At 48.9% G+C, this 22,642-nt stretch overlaps 1 protein-coding gene across 1 annotated transcript in view; it reads right to left on the bottom strand.

Moving 5' to 3' along the window:
• The window catches only part of LOC146834664 (DBIRD complex subunit ZNF326-like), a 228,115-nt gene that overhangs the window by 23,518 nt on the left and 181,955 nt on the right, over positions 1-22,642 (bottom strand). Inside the window, exon 9 of the mRNA XM_085602152.1 lies at positions 19,161-19,256. Coding sequence (XP_085458278.1) covers positions 19,161-19,256 — 96 coding nt within the window. The remainder of the gene's footprint in view (positions 1-19,160; positions 19,257-22,642) is intronic.

The following is a 22,642-nucleotide window of genomic DNA, read 5'->3' as shown; positions in this document are numbered from 1 at the left end:
TTTGGAGAGACCACTACCTGTTTCAGGCCAGTAACCCCCCCCCCCCCCCATGGGATGACTAGTGGTGACACTGTCAGCGTTGGTGACTGGGTAAGACTTCCCAATCAAGTATTGCTCAGGGGAAACCAGTGTGTCTTTCACCATAGTGACACTGGCACCTGTATCCATCAGAGCTTCTACTCTAGTTCCATTCACCCAGGGGTACTGTAAGTATTTCTTTAAGTTGGGCGGCCACACAGCTACAGTGGCAAACTCCACTTCTCCCAAGGAGACTAGACTTGCTTCAGTGTGTTCCCAGATTTGATCAGGGTACACCTCTGATCCCATTTGTATGCTTGCTGCCCCAGGAGTAGCTGTACTGGGTGCCTTTGGGGCTTTGTTTGGGGGCAAGCTACAGTTAAGTGTCCTTGCTTCTTGCAGGTATTACACCAGGCCTTTAAGGGATCAAAGTTCTTCCCCCTATATGGTTGGGGCACATAGGGAGTAGTTTGGGTCCCACCCACCTGAACAGGTTTTTGGGGCCCTTTGGAAGACACAAACTTTTTATCTTGGGGATTCTCACCACCTTTCCCCTGGGGAGGTTTTGGGACCACTTTGTTTTGGTCACCCCCAGTGGTCGTCTTGGTCACCCTAGTCTTGACCCAGTGGTCTGCCTTCTTTCCCAATTCTTGGGGAGAAATTAGACCTAGGTCTACCAAATGCTGATGCAACTTTTCATTTGTGCAGTTACTCAAAATATGTTCCTTCATGAATAAATTGTACAATCCAGTAAAATCCTGCACACCATGTCCAGCTAACCAACCATCCAGTGTCTTCACTGAGAAGTCTACAAAATCAATCCAGGACTGGGTCTGGGTTTTGTGAGCCCCCCTGAATCTAATTCTATACTCCTCAGTGGTGAATCCAAATCCCTCAATCAGAGCTTTCTTCATGAGGTCATAGGATCCTGCCTCTGGCCCAGAAAGGGTCAGAAGCCTGTCTCTGCAGTTACCAGAGAACCGTGCCCACAGGAGAGCCCCCCAGAGAGGTTTCTTTACTTTTCTGATATCACAAGCCCTCTCAAAGGCTGTGAACCATTTGGTGATATCATCACCTTCCTCAAATTTAGGGACAATCCCTTTGGGGATTTTAAGGTCAGAAGTTTCCTCCCTATCCTTATTTTTATTATTGCTGCCACCATTGATGGGTGCTAAACCCAGCTCTCTCCTTTCTTTTTCTAGAGCCAGGAGCCTGGACTCTAGCTCTAATCTTTTGGCCAGCCTCACAAGGCTGTCCTCTTCACTGGGGGGGGTCCCACAGTGTTCTCTCTGGGACCAGAGCCACCTGTGTAGTCTCTAGGTGCCCAGATGCTAATCCTTGGATTGGAGGGTATGGTTGCCCTCTCCTCCCTAGGGAATAGCATGGGGGGGGGGGGGGGGGTTGTTGTCAACCTCCTCTGCTTCCCTTTCCTCATCTGACCGGCCATCACCATGTTCAGATGGGTGGTCCTTAGCATACTCAGCCAAGAGCTCCTGGAGCCCTAGTTTGGTTGGATGCAGGCCCATTTGTAAATTTTTAAGTTTGCATAAGGATCTCAATTCCTTGAAAGACAAGTGTAAGTAAGGTGTGAGGTCGAGCTCCTCCACCAGGTCCATGTTATTATTATCACTAATAGCTGGGTTTGTTTGAGACATTCTAACCTGACAGTTCTAACCCTCTACCCTGACTATAGTGACTTATTTTCTAAAATTCTAATGGGACTTAAGCAAGGCCCTAGCAAGACTTTTAGTAATTTTGGAAAGACCAATCAGAATTCTAAAGGCAATTTTTAAGAGTTCTGTCGTGTGGTCAGATGGTAACCAAGTAGTCCAACAAATGCAAGTTTGTATCCCACCGCTGATCCACCAATGTGAGAAAGTGGCTCTGTATATACTGTTCCTTAATAGATACAGGGTGTACAGAGTCCACAGACCCCAAGGGTTTAACAGAGGTTAAAGTTAGATATAACCTTACTCTCCAAAGTGGTAGCCTGGTCGAGCAGTAAGGCAGTATCAGAGGATAGTGTAAAGCATTTGTTGTACACACTCAGTCAGCAAATAGTTCCACACACTGAATAACTGAACTCTGGGCCAATGGTTTGTATATAAAAAAATATATACTTGTTTTATTTTAGAACCAACACTTGGAATTAAAATATACTTTCTCGACAGGAGATGTTTCATAAAAATACTTTTGTATATGCAATAGACTTTAGTAAACAGTTACAAGTAGTTGCAGTAAACAACTATTTCTAAACACAATACATTGAGCTCAATGATAAATTCAAATTATATGCAACAGATTACTTTTTAGATTACTTTTGTAATTCCAGGCCTGGATCCTAGATCCAGTCCTGGGTCAGTTCTCAGAATAAGCTGTTGAAAGTCGACTTTGGTACTGTAATGATTTTTAACTAATATTTAGCTATTTCAAAAGTTAGCAAATATATGTTTCAGAGCAAACAAGCAATGATTCCCTATGGAAGAAAATGTAGGTTACAGGTACAGTAGGTTATCGTTACTTTTGTAATCCAGTACTGGGTGCCTAGACTCAGTACTGGGACCTTTATCCAAAACAGGTAAGTAATTACGTTTTCAGATGTTACACGATTTTTGACGAATGTTTAGAAATTGCAGAAATCAACACTTAGAAGAAATTTCACAGAAAAGCAGTCAATGGTTTCTAATGGAAGAAAAATGAGTTAAAGGTAAGTATCGTTGTGGGTACTTTTCAGAGTCAGTGCTGGGCACCAAGATCCAGCACTGGGAGCTCACCTAAGAGCAGGTGAGTAAATTCGTTTTTGTCACTCGGCTGATTTTTGGTGATTATTTGAAGATTTGAAAAGTCCACACTTAAAAGAAATTTCAGGAAAAAGCCAGCCAATGTTACCCTATGAGGAAAATAGAGTTTGCGGTTTAAGGGTAAGTACTCGACTGGCAATGTTGAGGTTCTGGGCACAGACTCAGGGGTCTCCCAGGGTCAGGTAGGTATCGTTGTTTCACCCTCAGCGGCTGGCCGGGTGCAGAGAGAGTTAGGCCCAATGTTATCCTATAAGGGATAGGGGGGCCTTGTTTGGTGGCTGCTGTCGGGCGAGCCACGAGGCTTTGGGAGCTGGGCTCCTGGTCACTTACTCAGGGCAAGTGGGGAAGTAGGTAGGTGTAGAGTTTTCACTGCCAGGGCCACTCGGGCGGCTGGGTGCAGGGTGCTTTTGAGCCGTCGGGCGCTCAATTGATTTCTATGGGAAATCTCCGGTTTGGAAAAAGACTGCAGGCTCGGGGACGAGGACTCTTCAGGTGCCACCACCACTTCGAGGGGTAAGTTGGGTAGTTGGAGGATAGGTAGGTACCCCGGGATTGGACACAGAGGGCCGTGGAGCGCCCGGTGCAGGGGTGCCTTTTGATGTCGGAAATCTTACACTGTTGATCGCGGTTGGGGTGGCACTCTGTTCTGAGGCTGCAGGCTTCTTCAGGATTGTCGAGGGGGGTCCTTGGGTGCCGGACTCGGGGTCACAGTCGCCGTGGGGTCGTCCTCGTGGGTTTAGTTCACTCCGGCACCGGCCAGGCTTGGCGGGTGCAGAGTGGGCTGGGATCGCGGTTCCGGGCTGCTGCCAGGGGTGAAAGGTAGGTTCTGAGTAGAGCCTCTACTCATGGGAGTCCCAGGGGATCAGAGTTCAAAGGTAGCCAGGTCCTCAGGGGTTTCTGAGGTTGCTGGCCACAAGAGATGCCGGGTTTGGAGCTGGAGCAGGAGCAGGTCCGAGGTCGACAGGCCGGTAGGGCTGGGGCCAAAGCAGTTGGTGTCTCCCTCTCCTTCGCAGCTGCAGGGCAGGTCTTCTTTTCTTCTTGCTCTTCTTGTAGTTTTGGAATCCGGAATCTGGGGAAGGAAGGTTCAGGGTGCCCCCAAATACTAGATTTAGGGGCGTTACAGGTAGGTGAAGGCCAGGGACCAATGGGTCCTTGTCCTGGGGTGGGTACACACCCTATCCTGCCTCTCTCCTGTGGGAGGGGGCAGTAGCCTAATCCAGATAGGGTAGGGCCTACCATCTTCAAGATGGTGAGAGCCCGGAGATGTGCTTCACCTCGCCTCCCCCACCTGAGGGGTGGGGTGGGCAGGCTGGCACATCCCCTGTCCTTGTATGGGGTTTCCGGCCAAGCTTCCCGCCAGAGTGGGGGGTTGCAGTGCCCTGGGGAAACTCCTAGAGGCGGCAGGCCTTTGAAGCTTCCCTTTGCTCATCCTGGGGGAGGAGATCTATCACCTCACCCAGGATGTGCATTGTTGCTGGCCCGGGAGAGCAGGGGCTCTCCCACCCAGGGGTCCAGCAACGTGTCTGCTGTGTGGCAGCCTGGGCAGCCTCAGAGCAGATGTGGATTGTAGGTTAGTTGTAAGGGGGCATCTCTAAGATGCCCTCTGGGGTGCTTGGTACATTAAATCCCACACTGGCATCAGTGTGGGTTTAATGTGCTGAGAAGTTTGATACCAAACTTCCCAGTCTTTAATGTTGCCATTATGGTGCTGTGGAGCTTGTGTTTGACGAGCTCCCAGCACCATGTACTCTTAAATGGCAGCACTGCACTTACAGTGCCTGGGAATGGACCTGGGTACTGTAGGGGCACAGGGCTCCTGCTCCTGTGCCCACACCATGGGCATAAGGCACCCAGCCAGAGGGGTGACTGACATATGCCTTGGCAGTGTAGGTGTTGGGCATGGCACACAGAGATGTGTGCCATGTCGACTTCATTTTGTCCTGAACCCAGACACTCAGCCTGCAAAGGCAGTGTGTGTGTGTGTAAGGGTACAGGGCCTCTAAGGATGGCACAATGAGTGCTGCAGCCCTTAGGGGTCTTCCCTGGTCACAAGGCCCTGGGTACCTAGGGTACCATTTACCAGGGGCTGACATGTGGCCAGGGTTTGCCAATTTGGAGTTTGTGTGTTTTAAGGAAGGAACATAGGCCCTGGGCACCTGATTGGCAGGAGTCCAGGGTACACTCAGTCAAAGTATATTCAGCAATTTAGCAAAAAGTGGGGGCATACCATGCAAGAAAGAGGGCACTTTCTCACAATATGCCCCTAATTGTGACCTTAAATGCTTCCCAAATTGTCTCCACCGAGTTAACAGAGCCCTTGTTCCTCTGAAAGAAACTTCTAATCTCCTCCTCTAATTCCGTCTGGAACACTGCATCCAGTAAGGCCGTGGGCTGTAGGCGCCACACCCGACGCACCAGCCCAGCCCTCAACAAATCTATCTGCGAGTGGTCAAAATACGTACGCGGCAAGTGTACCACTGCCCCGATGTCTGGTCCCAAACCCTTGGATAAACAATAGTTAAGACGAGCCCATGACGCCGCGCGGGTGACAAAGTGCGTACCTTCTCTGGAGCCCGGGGACATCTGTCGCCAAGCATCCACTAGTCCCCCTTCCTCCATAATGTCTCGCATTGTAGCCTGCGACCGATTGTAATGATGGGGCAAAGCTGCCTATCTATGCTCGGGTTAAGGGCTATATTAAAATCCCCGCCCCAGATGATGTGGGTGGTGCCCAGCGCTAAGATCTTTCCCCACAGAACTGTAAAGAACTCAGGTGTGTCTACATTCGGCCCATAGCAGCTCACCAATGTCACCGAGTCAGTGCCCAGCCTACCCCAGACAATTGCATATCTACCCTGTGTGTCTATCAACTCCCCTTGGGGTAAGAAGGGGAGGTGTTTTTTAACAAGAATAGCAACACCTCTAGCGTATGAGGAGTAGGAGGAGAACAGCCGGTAAGCCACCCACCTTCCTGCGAATCGGATATTTCTCTGCGGTGCAAAGTGGGTTTCCTGTAGGAATGCTATGCTGACTTCGTGACGGTTGAGATAGGATAGTATATGTCTCCTCTTCCGTGGGTCCCCCATCCCCCTCACGTTCCAAGTAAGAACCCCAACATAATCAATATCCGTCTTGTTTCTCACAGAAGCCATCATCTTTAAGCGGGTCAATACCCATATCCACACATTTCCTCCATAACACTTTCATGCTTCGACAACTGTACATCCACAACCATCTTGTCAAACTGCAACAACTCCCAACCCCTCCGCCCCCCACCCACTGAAGCATCCCAATCATGCCAGTACTCCCCATCCCTCCCCCCACCCAACCCCATGTCTCCCTAATAAACAAAATAACCATCCACCCCACAATAATGATCTAAACCAAAAGAAACTTCCAAGGGGTTCACCCTAGTGGGGTCCGTCACCAGGAGGCGTACAAGTATCCCCTGCCACCCCCAGGCACCGGCGACACGTCGCCCCACCCAGAGGAGACTGGGGTGCCCGATGTCAGCTATACATAGACTCCATCGCCCATCAAGTCCCATATCTCAACTATGAATCAATAATAGAGCAACAAACAAGAAACCCCCCAGCTCAGGACTGTCAGGGGAGGCTCCAACCACGCACATGTTAGCGGCTGTTCGTCTCAGGTCGCCATGATCAGTCAATATCCGACGTGGAGGGCGAGTTAGGGTGTTCCGCAGTGTGCATCGTTTTAGTGCGCCTTTTCAGGTGTTTCAGGAATTCCTCCGCCTGCTGTGGCTTGGTGCAAAAAGTCGGTTTCCCTTGGTAGGTTATGCGAAGGCGGGCCGGGTACAACAGGGCATAATCTATTTGCGCCCGTCTCAGTTTTTGTTTCACAGGGAGGAATTTCCGTCTATCTTCCTGGACTGTTGCAGTGAAATCGGGGTAGATAGTGAAGGTCACTCCATCATACTGAAGCTGCTTCTTCTCCCGCGCAATCCGAAGAGCCACATCCTGGTCCCTATAATTTAGGAGTCGAGCTATGATAGGCCGCGGTGTGCCCCCCACCTGGGGCCGAGGTCCCAGCGACCTGTGCGCTGTCTCCACCACAAACTGAGGAGAAAAGGATTCCGCCCCTATCGCCGCGAGCAGTAGCTTTTCAACATAAAGTTCCATCCTGCCCGTGTTGGTGCTTTCAGGGATTCCAAAAAGGCGCAGGTTGTTGCGGCGACTTCTCGCCGCCATGTCCTCTGCCTTGGCAGCTATAACTTTAAGCAATCTATCCATCTGAGCTACTGAGTCCTGAACGCGCGCAGTAGTGTCTTCCGAATCGGAGATACGCTTTTCTGCCTCCGTCAGGCGAGTCTCGTCGCCTTCTAGTTTGCGCACAATGCTCTCCATTCGCATAGTCATATCGTCCATTTTGCCGGCGAGTGTGGCTATGCCCTGGCGTACCTCCAGCATGATGGTTTTCATGTCAACGTCCATCGCCGTTGGCGTCCCCTGGGACTCCGGCATCCTGGCTGCTAGGTTCCCCTTCGGCGTCACCTTGGATTATTTTTTCGCTTCGAAATGTAGCAGAGACTGCCTGGCATCCTTCTTCCCCCATGCTGCCCCTCACCAGCAAATTTCTCTCTGGTAGCGCCGCAGGTTCACCGTCCCTCCAGTCGCCTCACCAAGGTCGTCGATCACGCTGTCCAGCAAAAGCAGAGGGGTGGCTCCCGTCGTCCCGTGTGCCCCCGGTGGTATGCGCTGCTCCCTGTGCCGGTGTCTACTGTGTCGTAAAACAATGCCCAGCAGGGCAGGATCTCAGAGCACTGTCTCGTGTTCTCCACAAAGTGGGCAGCCACTCTCGCTGAGCCCCACCGTGCACAAGTAGCTCTGCGCAGGTCGCAGGGTGCCCACTGTCCTCTCCGCTATATCCCAGTCACTGCGTATCACTGGGGGGGGGGGGGGGGGAGGGGAGGACTTGCCCCCACAGAGGTGCAAAGCAGGCTCAGGCAGTGTCTATCCGGGTAATCTCCCCCTCTGCATGTGAACTACCCCCAAGTCCAGCCGCCTCCTCCAGGCCAGTCTCTCGGGGCTCTCCACAGGTCCGGGCGCCCCCTCACAGCCGTCGCTCACTTACAGTTCTGGAGCCACTGCCTGGCAACACTCAGTCTTCGATGCGCTCCGCTCCCAGCCGGTTACACAGGCCGCCTCGTCAGTGCTCACGGCCGCCCCGCCAGGCAGGTCCGTTCGCTGACTCCGCCCGTTCGCCGCCTGCCCCGCAGTCCGCGCGGGCTTCGATCTTCCGCCAGCGGGGGGAGCTAATCCAACGTCTCCCGCCTGTCGCTTTATGCCACACAGCCCACGACCCTCCGCTGGGGGTCCTCGGGACCGGGTCTCGTCTCCAGAGCCGTGTCTCACTTCAATCACAGCCGCAGCCCAAGCCCCACGTGGGCGCCGCGGCCTTCCGTAGTGCAGCGTCCCCGGAGTCCTCTTCCAGCCCAAACAGAGGCACCGGGCGGGCGCAGCTCTCGCCGCCGATCTCGGACACCTCACGGCTCCGCCGTATCTAATTCTCGTCCTGGGTTGGCAGCAATGTATCTGCTACCTCATCGCTATATTATTTTGCTCTTGCAGGGCATCAGCGCTGGATTAATTAACAGATCGGTCATCGGGCTGTGGGAGCTTCCCGGTTAGGCAGCCATTCCACACTTGCGCCCTCTAGCGCCCCCTCGGAATCTGGATCTAAGGAAGGAAGGTTCAGGGTGCCCCTAAATACTAAATGTAGGGGCGTTACAGGTAGGTAAAGGGCAGGAACCACTGGGTCCCTGCCCTGGGGTGGGTACACCCACTATCCTGCCACTCTCCTGTGGGAGGGGGGCAGTGGCCTAGTCCTGATTGGGTAGGGCTCCCCATCTTCAAGATGGCGATAGCCCGGAGATGTGCTTCACCTCGCCTCCCCCACCTGAGGGTTCGAGTTGGCAGAGGCTGGCACACCCCCTGTCCTTCCTTGGGGTTTGCGGCCAGTCTTCCCGCCAGAGTGGGGGTTTAGAACCGGTAGCGGCCAGTTGCCGAGTACAGCAAGTGGCCTGGAGAAGCTCACAAAGGCAGCATGCCTTTGAAGCTTCCCCTACCCATCCTGGGGGAGGAGGCCTAGCACCTCGCCCAGGATGTGCTGTGTTGCTGGCTCAGGAGAGCGGATGGCTCTCTACCCAGGGGTCCAGCAACATGTCTGCTGTGTGGCAGCCTAGGCAGCCCCTCAGATCAGACGTGGATTGTAGGTTAGGTTCAGGGTCGTGCATGGTACATTAAATCCTGTACTGGCATCAGAGCAGGTTTAATGTGCTGAGAAGTTCGATACCGAACTTCAGTCTTCAGTGGAGCCATCATGGTACTGTGGAGTTCGTGTTGACGATCTCCCAGCACCATATACTCTTAAATGGCAGCACTGCACTTACAGTGCCCAGGAATGGACCTGGGTACTGTAGGGGCACAGGGCTCATGCCCCTGTACCCACACCACTGGCATAGTGCACCCAGCTAGAGGGGTGGCTGATGTATGCCAGGGCAGTGTGTTGTGGGCATGGCACACAGGGATGTGTGCCCTGTCTCGGTTTGGTTCTGCACCCAGACACTCAACCTCCAAAGGCAGTGTGTGTGTGTGTGTGTGTGTGTGTGTGTAAGGGTGCAGGGCCTCTAATGGTGGCGCAGTAAGTGCTGCAGCCCTTAGGGGCCTTCTCTGGTCACAGTGCCCTGGGTACCTATGGTACCATTTACCAGGGGCTGACCTGTGGCCAGAGATGCCAAATTGGGTTTAGGTTTCAGTACAGCTTTAAGGAAGGAACATGGGCCCTGGGCACCTGATTGGCAGGAGCCCAGGGTACACTCACTCAAAGTACATCAGCAATTCAGCAAAAAGTGGGGGCATACCATGCAAGAAAGATGACACTTTCTCACAGCCATCGACCCCAGTAGAGATGAAACCGGTCTGGCCGTGGGATGAGGGCTCTTCAAGAGGGTCTGACACTTGGAGAATGGACGATAGCCTCTCCTCCGAAGGATACGCTCTTGCGTCTACCATGTCCAGAGCAGCGTTTCCTCTGTGTTGGATTGAGGATGGATTTTTTTTAAATTGACGTGCAAACCCAGCTGATGCAGTTGCTAAATGCAGTAAGCGAGATGTTGTTGTAGAAGAATTGGAGACGCACTTTTGAGAAGCCAGTCGTCTAGGTAAGGGTAGACGAAGATTTGTTTCCTCCTCAAGAATGCAGCTACTACTGCCATGCACTTAGAGAAAGTGCGAGGCGCCGACTTCAGTCCGAAGGGCAGGACCGTGAACTGGAAGTGGTCTGATTTAATGTGAAATTTTAAACTTCAGATGCTTTCGAGCAATCGGGATGTGGAAATAGGCATCTTGAAGATCTATACAACACATCCAGTCCCCTTCATGTAAGTGCAGGATTATTTGATGTAATACCAGCATTCTGAACCTCTCTCTCAGAATTAATTTGTTGAGACGCCCGAGATCTAGTATAGGCCTGAACTCCTTGTTTGGACCTTTCTTTGGGACCAAAAATATCGGAAATAGATCCCCTGTCGACGTTGGTGCCATGGAACCTCCTCGATGGCCTTCTTTAGGAGAAGAGCGGATATCTCTTCTCTCAGAAGATTTATGTGATGGATGACAGTTTTTCCGAGGAGGAATAGAAGGTGGAAGGGACTTGAACCTGATGGAGTCCACTCTTCCAGATAGAAACGTACAGGAATTTCTGTAGAGCAGGCTCTAGCAGGCCAGGCACCAGGGGAAGCAGAGGTCTAGAAGAAGACCTATGATTGAGTGTTTCGAAGATGACTGAAGTTGCAGGAGTAGATACAGGCATCTCAATATGAAGCTTCGCAGCCCCTCTACACAAGATCTCATTGAAGTTTACAATATCATCAATGGGCGATATTCTACTCGGAGGAGAGGAAGAAAGAGTAGGAGAGTAGTTTGCCCTTGATGATCTAGAGTCTGCGGACCACGAAGAAGATCTGTGGCTTTGTCTCCTAGGAGAGCGGTGGAGAGATCTAGATGTCCAACTCGTAGGAGAACGTGAAGTGCGCCTTCTCAAAGACGGAGACCTTTGCGGAGTGGCACGTCGCTCATGTCTCTCAGAGGAATGCACTGATTGTATTATAGGAGATATGGATCTGCTAGGAGTATGTGCAAGTCTTGTTATCTTTCAAATCTTCCACTCCCTTATGTCCCCCAGCCATCTCGGGGAGATATTAGTTGCAGGGGCTGGAGCCGGAACTGGTGAAGTTTCAGGAGTGATTTGCACTATCTGAAGTCCCGGGGAGGAAGAGACACTCCTGGATGTCACGACCTGGACGTCCCTTCTGCGTCGAGCGGTCTCTCGATGTCGCCCTAGGTCTCTTGGCAGGAGGAGACCTTTGACTGGAATGTGATCTCCTCGACGTCAATCTGGACCGCGATCTTCCTGACATCCTAGATCCAGAGGGTGATATGCAAGGTCTCGATGTAGATCTCCTCTACGGCGACCTCCTCGTCGTCGACCTCCTCGGTGATGGATGTGTCGACGTCATGCGTCTCGACGGCGAATGCCTGTGCTGACACGTCATCGGCGAGCGACTGTGCCTTACCGGCGTCGAGGTCCTCGGTGGTCGACTCGACGTCGATGCGTGTGGCCCTTTCGACGTTGGTGGTGTTCTTGACGTCGCCACGGACTATCTCAACGGCGGGCTTCGAGCTGATGTGTCGACATCAAGCCAAGGCCGCCTGCTGTCGCAGGCGAGCCAGACCTGGACCGCATACGCGTTTGTGTCGACTTCGGCCTATGATGGGACTTCTCACCTAAAGTTATTCTTGTCGACGGCGAAGGATGCCTTGACGTCGACTTAGACGCGGACTCTGAGCACAAAAGTATTTTGGAAGTCGCTCTTTCCGTCGATGGCGTGCAAGACCGGTGTTTTCTCACCTTTCTCTTTGTCCTCCAGCCTTTGCTTGAGAGGAGGGCTTGTTTGAGGGATGCTCTTCTCTGCCACTTGCTGCACTTCCCCCTCTCTCCTGCAAAGAGTGCAGCTTAATCTTCTCCCTTTCCCTAAGGGTTCTTTTTGGAAACTTGCTGCAGTAGTAACACTGGTCTGGCTTGTGAGATGAAGGTAGACAAGCAATACAGACTGAGTGTGGGTCTGATTTAGGCATCTTTCTTCCACAGGCTGGGCATTATGACAAGAAACAATAGACAAAAATCAGAAAAACAAGAGGAATTTGTAAACCAAGTACTAAAAACGTCGAGTGAAACTAAAAAATTCCACTTTAGACCAGAAATTAGTGATAAAAAAACCACTAACTGGCGAGCTCAATGCTCCATGATCCTCACAGAAGGAGCCGGAAAAAAGAACTGACCTGTCACCTGTGGTGCATGATGGGAGCCTGGGGGTTCCTGGAGGTCTTAAAGGCACTGCGCCAATTTTTCCAATTGAACTATATGCAGCCTCTCTAAGCTAATCAGCCTCTATGATCTTGCCTTTTTACCTTTGAAAATAAAGGTTGTGGTTTTCAAAGCAAACAGAATGCAGTTTTCTTTATCTGTATCACAAAAATATCATGATGTATGTTTCTTTATTATTTCAAATGTAAAAGATTTACAATGCAATTGTGGCAGTTTGAGCCTATTAATAGGTTTCAGGAGGTATAAACACAATTTGTTATTGCTCCGGGGTCCCTGCACGTGGGCAGGACTATTGATGAGTATCCCCTGGAAGAGAACACCATTTCCCTCCATAGGATAACATGGACTGTTTTTCTTGGAAACATTTGTGTGTGGAGTTTGAAACCTAAAGAAATACTTTAAAACTGTACTATTTAAACCAAAACGATTTTACTTACCTGTTTACAGGAAATGTCCCAGAGCAGTATCCAGGTATACTACTCTGAGTAAGAAAAGTAATGTAAAACGTAACTTACCTAGTATTCTACTGAAAAGCCCATTCAAGTCTATGTACTGTATTTACAAAGTATTACATTTCTCTGCAACCATACTGTATGTCAAAACAAAGTGCATAAACAATTACAAATTCAAACTGTTAAACTGCATTGCTACTGTAAAGTATTATTGCTTACCTGTGCCAGGCTTGCTTGGTTCTAGAAAACAAAATAACTAAAAGAATATTTTTATACAAAAACAATTGGTCTGAAGTTCAGTCTGAGTATGTGAATTAATTTCCTGACTGAGTGTGTACAACAAATGCTTAACACTGTCCTCTGATACTGCCTTACTGCTTGACCACACTACCACAAATAGAGTGAGGTGCTTTCTAACTATACCTCTGCCTACCTTTGGTGTTGCACTGGACTATACCTCACTTTTGTATAGTATATACAGAGCCAGCTTCCTACACTTTAATTTGCCTGTTTCTCTGTCCCGGTTATCATCCCACTGGGCACGCACCGGGACACTCGGAGTAGCTGTGTGCGATACAAATATCTATAACATAACATAACGACTGGTTTTGTAATTGAGAGTGGCCTGCCGTAGGTCAGGCTGGCGCTAGTCTGCCTTCAAAAATATCCTGAGCGGTCTCCTGCAAGATCTGGAGAGCCAGAGAGGCGGTCATGATGCAGGTCTCACTCAAACTAGATGTTACACTGCAGGGCCCAAAATGGACATCTGGCGTTTGGGACTAGGAGGATGCATGAAACTGTAAGAAGTCTTTTAGCGGTCCACACAGAGACCCAGAAATGAGCCCAAAATATCATTATCATATCCTGAGTCTCTCTGGTGTCTAGGGCTACCCCACAGAAGGAAATCCTCGGCAGTTGGCACAATTCAGGCAGGGATTTGGCCTCAAAGATGTTTGGAATTCTGCCATCGTCAAGACATGGTCTATGACTTGGCTGCAGCGACCCTGCTTTGAGGAAGTTAGTAGTCTAGGTACAGGAGCACAAGTGTGTTTGACCTCCAAAGGTGGGCAGGGACCACTGCCGTCACTTTTGTGAACACTCAAAGGGGCAGAGGGAAGACTGAAGGGAAGAAAAGTGACTGCAAAACAAATCTGTGAGGCTGCAGAATGGGTATATGAAAATACACATCCTCCAAGCCCAGGGTACCCATATCTCCTAGGTCCAGAGCAGAAAGAATCTTAGACAATGTGAGCATAATTTTTGCCTGAGGTCTCTGGATTTAGAAGAAACAAAGTGTAAATAGCACCCCTGTACTCCCTCCAAATCCAGAACCCTCTCTCTGGCACTCTTGGCCAAATGAAGTTTCACTTCTTGCAACAAGATTGCAGAATGGTCCACTGGCTATCACGGTGAAGTGTGGGGAAAATGAGGCAGGGAGGAAATGACTAGCAGGAATTAGCCAACCTGAGCTATAAGAAGAAGCCAACCTGAGTGATCTGCAAAACTCAGCTGCTCGATACAACAGATCTCCAGCTGGGAAGGAAATCACGTAACAGACTTCATACCAGATGAGTATGGGTGAATGAGGGCAAGTTAAAGCAGTTTGGAAGCCACAGGAGTAAGAGTTGGATGAGACTTCTTGCTGGAGTCAGACCCGGCATCTGCCATAACTTCTGCTTCAAAAGAACTGGGTGGCTGCTGTACCTGTTTAGAGGTCTGATGTCTGTAAGATGCTCCCGTGGAATGACCCCTAAACTTCCAATATTGTTGATGGTACCGTTTGGTGAAGACAAACATTTTGTTGTGGTTAAACTGCCCTTAACGAAAAAAAACAAAAAAAAAAACAAAAAAAAAAAAAAAAAGGAATTGCTCAGGAGGAATGTGCCTTCTCCTCCAACAATCTGAAGCCAAAGGACATGTCATCTTGGTGTGCCTTCTAAGCACTACACTGCTGCGCACAGCTCTGCCCACATAGTCCATGGTGCCCAAACCAGAACACAAAAGATGCAGAATGGCCTGCCCCCCACCCCCCCCTCCCCCCACCCCAAGGTCTTCCGGGATGGCCAGCAAGATCTTCTTAGGCATGTTCCTGCCCAGAAGCCACCCACTATTCAAATATTTTGAGGCTAAACAAGCTGAAGAGAAAAAACGCTCTCCAAAGGTATCAATGCATTCTGACTCTCTATTCAGAGGGTTGATCAGAAAGGCATTAGGAGTGACTAATTGTCGATGCCTCTACCAACAGATGCTCTGCGTAGGATGCCTTGTCAGAAAATTTGTATCATCAGGAGACTTGCCATAGTGCCTGGCAACAGGTCAACTGACCGGGCCTGATGACAGCTTTGATCAAGCAGCTACAACGCTGTCTGTAAGAGCCTTGTTGAATGGCAACAGTGACTCAAGATGTTGAATCTTGTTGAAGGAACAAATTCGCTTTGGCAATCAAGAGCTACTGATGTCCTTTGCAAAACTATGGTAAAAGACGCTTTCTTCCACTGGTGTTCCACGGTGGCAAGTCTAGCCAAGTCTCCGGACAAGTATCTGACCCACTGGCATTTTGTAAATCCAGAAATATAGCCCTTTGGTCAGTATAGCGAGGAGGGAGCAGGCTGGTCACCTAGTCATCACAGTCAATGCCATGTGGATCATACTGCATACACTGAACTACTTCCTGGTGTGGTAAAGGATTGGTGTCTAGGCGTGCCTTTGGAGTTTCTTAGAAGAACATATGCCTAGAACAAGTAAGGATAATGTTACTTACCCAGTAAGCATCTGTTCTTGGCATGTAGAGCTGTAGATTCAAATACTTTCCATGCTCCTGCCATCTAGTGTTGGGTCCGGATGTGGTCAAGCTGTTTTTCTTCAAAGAAGTCTTTCCAGTCACGAAGTAGGGGACTCTTCCTTTCAGTGATAGTGCGCATGGACATCGACCCCATTTTTAGACTGTTTTCCCGCAGAGGGTGAGAATGGAGTTAGTAAAGGTAGAATAGGGATGTCCATGCGTATGTATGTAAAGTAAGAAAACTGCATCAGGTATAGTTACCCGATGAGGCAGGTGGGCACATGTTAATCTACAGCTCTACATGCCAAGCACAGATGCTTACTGGGTAAGTAACATCCGTTCGAGGTATGAGAGCTTTAGATCACATGCTTTGCATAGACTATACAGCAGTAAACTACCAAAGCGGTGGCTAACCTGTAGCGGTTGCAGTTGTTTGAAAAAGTGTTTTACATACTGCCTGATTGTATGTAATGATTTAGTTCTCTGAGGTCTAGTATGGGTCTGAGAGAAAAGTCCTTTTTGGGCATTAGAAAATATAGGGAGTACACGCCTGACCATTGATATTGTAGCAGCACTGGCTCTATGGCTCCCTTTAGGAGGAGAGACAACTGTTTTTCTTTGAGGAGGTGTAGATGCTGTGGTGACATTTTGTGTGAACGTGGAGGAATATTTGGAGAATCGTTGGTAAGCTCCAGGCAATAACATGATTGGATAATTCCTATGACCCATATGTCTGTAGTTATTGATTGCCAGAAAGGGAGGAATTGAGAAAGATGTCCCCCAACAGGTGTGGAATGATGGAGGGGGTGGGGGGGGGGGGGGGAAGGAGAGCAGAGGCAATTCGCTGTTTGTTAGGTGAGAGGGAGGTACGTAATGTGGAACCTTTACCCCTACCCTTCCCGTTTTTGCCACTGTACCCTCCTCTAAAGAAATCTTTGAAGAGGTGGACTGATTGCTGCCTTTGTATGGTGTAGAGGCAGTGACTGACGAGATACTTATTGACGCCCCCAAAATAGGAGGAGCAACGAAAGAACCCCCAATTGCACGCGGACTGTAAAACTCCCATAGATTTTGCAACGTGTGTCCTTTTTCATTTTCTCAAAGGAGATGTCTACAACGGGACCAAAGAGATGTTTGTCGAACGGTGTGTTCAGAATGGAAGCTTGGACTTCGTGTTATTAATGGCCCTAGCTGCAGTGTTAGCAGCATCTAAGGCACACCTAATTGACGAATTCGTGATGAGCTTCCCTTCTTGCATCACGTCTTGAGCTTTGGATTTACGTTCATCTGGTAGAAATTGGAGCGATTGCTCTATTTCGTCCCAGTGCGCTCTGTTGTACCTGGCTAGAAGGGCCTGGGTGTTAGCAATACACCAGTGATTTGCTGCGCATCTATTAGTTTAGATTCTTTGTCTGGAGAGGGGGCATCCCTTGATGTTTGTGAGTTTGCCAGTTTACGGGCATTAGAAACCACTAAAGAAACTAATGGTAATTGGCCTTTAATGAAAGCTGGATCTGATTGTGCAGATTTCTATTGATCTATTCTAGGGGTGAGAATGCATGCACGAGCCGGGTCTTTAAATATGTCGTCCGCATGTGTCAACATACCTTTCAGCATGGGGAGTGTGTTGTTTGATCTTTGTGAAGAACTAAGTATCTCAAAGAGAAAGTCCTCCTCTAGGGATTTCTTATGCAATTGAACCCCATGATATTTAGTAGCCCTATTTGATAGCTTTATGTAGCCTACAGACATCTGGTGGAGAAGGCTTTGTAAGATACGAGTTCAGGATCATTATCTGTGGGTGAATCAGTATTACATTCCATCCAAGGGTCTGCAGGCATAGTATCTCCCCCATCACCATCATCTTGATCTTGATCACCAGGTATTTGTGGTGAATTAGTAGGTGTTACCAGTACATTTTTGTTTAGTGGGGAAGGAGGTGAGAATGGAGGAGGAGAAGGGTTAGCACCAACATGAGTTCTTTTTAAGAGGAATGTGATAAGTGTCCTCTGGCTCTGGTTTGCTTTTAAGTCGCAATTTGAAGAAATATCCCCGGTTTTAGGATTAATAAACAGTTCTTTTAGTTTCGGGTCCGGTTTGGAAGGCGGGACAGCGAAACAGGGTTCCTGTTGCGTTAATGGAGCATTTTTGTGTGTAGGTGCCAACATTTTCAGTGGCGGTGTTTTTTGGTACTGAAGCTTTTGGATCCGAAGAAGCTTACGACTTTGTTGAAAGAGCCGGCTCTGAGACTTGTTTCGGTTTCAAGGCCGAAGGTTGCAGCTCGGTGCCAGAGTGTGGCTGACTCGATCCCGAACCGGAAGGCGGGGAGTTGGAAAAATTCTCAGTGCTGACCTTGGCCCGTAGGCGGAGGTGGAACAGTAGCCTTTTTCTTGGGCTGACTTGGACTTTGGGGCAAGGGAGGTTCGGTACTCCCGATATGCTGACCTTGCGGAATCTCTTCATCCATATCAGAGCCGGATTCCTTAGACGGAAACGATCTCCTCCTGTTCTTCCTCGGCTTCTAGTGCATCGTACATCTCTTGTTCGGAATTTTTTCTGAAGAGGTCCGGAATGGAGCCCAAGTTTTGACTGTACATTTCGTGAGGTCGAGCCAGACGGTCACGGAAAGTTTTGTTCGATTGGAAGGAGCTACACGATTTACAGTCCTGTTCGTTATGCTCTGGGATAAGCACAAGTTGCACACTTCGTGTGAGTTGGTTTGCGGAAACTTTGCGTTGCACCTGGGACAGAATTTAAATGGAGTCAGATCCATGGACTGCTACGTGGACCGATGCGGCTAGGCTCGATGGCCTCCCATGAATTTCCCTGATCGAAATGAGTTTTATAAACTGATACAATACGCGAAGAATGGGACACGCGATCAAAAACAATACCGTCAAGGGCAAGTGGATTGCGCACCGAGGGGAACCCGAGGAACTGTTTCTAACCGGAGCGCAGCAATACACGTCCAAACCCGATGGCGGAAAAAAACCAACAATGGAGTCGATGCCCATGCACACTATCACCGAAAGAGGGAGTCACCTTACCCCGTGACTGGAAAGACTTCTTCGAAGAAAAACAACTTGCAAACATCCGGACCCAACACTAGATGGCAGGAGTATGCAAAGCATGCTAACTACAGCTCACATGCCTCGAATACAATGTTCTGGAATGGGGCCTGAGCAACTTACAGGGTATGTATGTATGTTGCGCTTTCTCTTTGTGGTTCTCTTAGACAAGGTGATTCCCTTTCTAATCCAATGAGCGTTGCAAACCTGTTTAATGATTAGCAGCATCAGTTTTGTTTCCCCTCTGTGCAATATCGCCCATCTCTTGCAGAAAGAGTAAGGCATCAGAACTATACAGTCAGAAACTTATGAACCAAAAACAAGAGCACAAAAAACGATCAAAAAAATATAGACTACAATTGTAAAATAGGACACAAAAGGAACGCCTTGCTTTACTCCACTACTCCAAAGGTTGAAAATAAATTTCCTACAGCTGATGACTGAATAGGAAAGCTCTAAAACCCCTTTCTTCGTGTTAAACAACAGGCTATATAGTGTGTTTGTGGTGTGTAGTGGTTCCAGCAGGGTCTTGCTAGACAGTTCAGGTTACCGTAAATATGCATGTAGGTATGCATTTATCAATTATTAAAAATATGAAAAGAGCCATTATATGTACCACTCGATATCTTACCTTTGCAAACAGTTCATATCGGGCCTTCACAACCGGGTTATTAAGGATACTTGTAGCAGTCAAAACACTCTCCTTTTTAACTTGTTCTTTGAAAGCCTGAAATAAAAGAAAGGATACACAGTTTCATTAACGGTACTAAAACAAAGTTTAGATGGCAAAACAGTAGTTGGACACATGTTGAGAACTAGTTTATTCTCAAGATTTCAGTGGAATGTAATACATTTTTAAGTTCAAAACAAAAGATACTTCATCCTAGTTCTACATCCTCAGACTCTTTACTGAAGTACAGTGGGGCAGTTTGAGAAAAGGAATATGCTACTTACCAGTATGCATCTGTTCTTGGCATGTAGAGCTGCAGAGTTGTACACTTTGCATAGATCGCCATCTGGTGTTGGGCCCGGATGTTTGCAGTTTGTTTTTGTTCTTTGGACAGTCTTTGGAAGTCACGAGTTCGGTGACTCCTCCTTCGGTCCGTACTGCGCATGGGCTTCGGCTCCATCCTCAGATTGTTTTTCGCCAGCAGGGAAATGATGGAGCGTAGTAATAACAGTGAGAAACCCATGTGTGCTGTATCTAAATAGGATAGACTGGAACGGATACAGGTAGCCGGGGAGGGGGGTGGGCGTGTACAACTCTGCAGTTCTACATGCCAAGAACAGATGCATACTGGTAAGTAGCATATTCCGATCGAGGCATAGGAGCTGCAGATTGTACACTTTGCATAGATTATATAGCAGTACCCAACCTTAGCGGCGACCACCGGTATCCGTTGCAGCGGTTTGAAATAGTGTCTTTAGTACAGCCTGGCCCACACTAGCTTGTTGCTTGGAGTGCACGTCTACACAGTAATGTTTTGTGAAGGTGTGCGGTGTTGACCATGTGGCTGCTTTGCAGATGTCATCTAAGGGTATGTTCCCTAGAAAAGCCATAGAAGACCCTAACTTTCTTGTAGAGTGGGCTTTAGGTGGAACAGATAATGTTCTTTTTGCCTTTTGATAGCAAATTTGTATGCACTTTACAATCCACCTAGCTATCCCTGATTTAGAGATGGGGTTGCCTTTATGTGGTGGAGAGAAGGAGACAAACAATTGTTTAGTCTTCCTGAAAGGTTGCGTTCTTTGTATGTAGTACAGTAAAGCCCTCTTAACATCAAGTGTATGTAGAGCCCTTTCCGCAACAGATTGAGGTTGCGAGAAAAAAACAGGTAATTCCACCGATTGATTGAGATGGAAGGGGGAAATGACCTTGGGCAGAAATTTGGGATTCGTACGAAGTATCACTTTGCTGTGATGTATTTGTAAGAAGGGTTCCTGTATAGTGAACGCTTGTATTTCACTAACCCTTCTAAGGGAAGTGATAGCTACGAGAAAGGCTGTTTTCCAGGTGAGGAACTGTAGCTCACATTTATGCAGTGGTTCGAAGGGCGGACCCATTAGCCTTGTAAGAACTACATTTAGATTCCATACAGGAGAAGGTGGTGCCCTGGGTGGAATTATGCGTTTAAGGCCTTCCATAAAGGCTTTAATAGCGGGCACCCTGAACAGTGATAAATGCTGTCTGTTTTGCAGGTAAGCAGCAATCGCTGCTAGGTGTAGGCGTATGGAAGAATATGCCAGGTTACACCTTTGAAGATGGAGTAGATAGCATATAATGTGTTGTATGGATGCATCTAAAGGGTTGATTGCATTGTTACGGCAGTAAACAACAAATCTCTTCCACTTTGCGGCATAGCATGCTCGAGTGGTAGGATGTCTGGCTTCCTTGATAATATTCATGCAGTCAGGGGGAAGGTTAAGGTACCCAAATTCTAAGATTGCAGGAGCCAGATTGCAAGGTTGAGCTGAGCTGGGTCCGGGTGTCTGATTTCTCCATGGTTCTGAGTTAGGAGGCATGGGGACAGGTGCAGTTTTTGATGTGGTACCACTGACAGCTGTAATAGTGTGGTGTACCATGGCTGCCTGGCCCATGTTGGGGCTACCAGAATGAGCGTGAGGGAGTGCTGTTGCAGTTTCCTGACCACTAATGGAATTAGTGGGAGAGGTGGAAAGGCGTATGCAAATCTGCCTGACCAGTTCATCCATATCGCATTGCCTTTGGACAATGGGTGTGGGTATCTGGCGGCGAAGCTTGGGCATTTTTTGTTTTCGTGGGTGGCGAAGAGGTCTATCTGAGGATGCCCCCACTTGCGGAAGAATGGGCGAAGGACTTGTGGATGCAGTTCCCATTCGTGTATTTGTTGCGTTTGTCTGCTGAGCAGATCTGCCATGGTGTTTTGTATGCCTGGGACGTGCTGTGCCAGGAGAAAGATGTTTTGTGGAATTGCCCATCTCCATATGCTCTGTGCTAAGCGGGAGAGCTGGGGAGAGTGTGTCCCCCCCTGTTTTTGAATATAATACATTGCAGTCATTGTCTGTGCGAATGAGGACTGCTTTGGCTGAAATCTGTTTCTGAAAGGATTTTAGGGCTAGAAAGATCGCCAATAGCTCCAGATGGTTGATGTGGAGCGATTTTTGCTGTGGCGTCCATAGACCTTGCATTGTGAGGTGTAGGAGGTGCGCTCCCCAGCCGGAGAGCGATGCGTCTGCTGTTAGAATCACCTGAGGAACCGGGTCCAGGAACGGCCGCCCTTTGGAAAGGTTCGTGGTGTTCCAACACTGCAGAGAGTGATGGGTGCGGCCGTCCACCAACACCAGATCCGTCAGCTGTCCCTGGGCCTGGTTCCACTGTTGTGCTAGGCACTCTTGGAGTGGACGCATGTGGAGTCTTGCATGGGGCACTATGAAAATGCAAGATGCCATCATCCCTATTAGCTTCATGAACACTCTTGCTGGGAGAGAGTGCTGAGCAATGAACGTTTGGCGCAAGGCTTGTATGCTTGCGATCCTGGCTGAATTGGGATAGGCTATACCTTTGGAGGTGTCTATAGTGGCCCCGAGATATTGCTTTGTGTGAGATGGTATGAGGTGGGACTTTTGGTAGTTCACCGTGAAGCCTAGCTGGTGGAGCAGTTGGATGGTGCTGTTTGTATGTTGCACACATTGGTCGTAGGACGCGGCTTTTATCAGCCAGTCGTCTAAGTAAGGGAAGACGTGAATATGTTGACGTCTGAGGTGCGCTGCTACTACCGCTATGCATTTGGTAAACACCCGTGGTGCGGTGGTGACCCCGAAGGGGAGAACCGTGAATTGGTAATGCTGACCGTCCACCACAAACCTGAGGTACTTCCTGTGAGAAGGATGTATTGGAATATGAAAGTATGCGTCTTTCAGATCCAAAGTAGTGAGAAAGTCTCCCTGACAGAGGAGTGGGAGGACTTGTTGTAGGGTGACCATGTGGAAATGGTCTGAATGTATGTATGCATTTAGAGTCCGGAGGTCCAGAATGGGCCGCAGGGTCCCGTCTTTTTTCGGTATTCGAATATACAGAGAGTAGACCCCTAAATTTTGCTGATTGACGGGGACCTGCTCTATAGTGTGTTTTTG

The sequence above is a fragment of the Triturus cristatus genome, chromosome 4_2, assembly GCF_964204655.1.
Source record: "Triturus cristatus chromosome 4_2, aTriCri1.1, whole genome shotgun sequence".
Lineage (NCBI taxonomy): Eukaryota > Metazoa > Chordata > Amphibia > Caudata > Salamandridae > Triturus > Triturus cristatus.
This window is presented reverse-complemented; position numbering and strand designations above follow the sequence as displayed.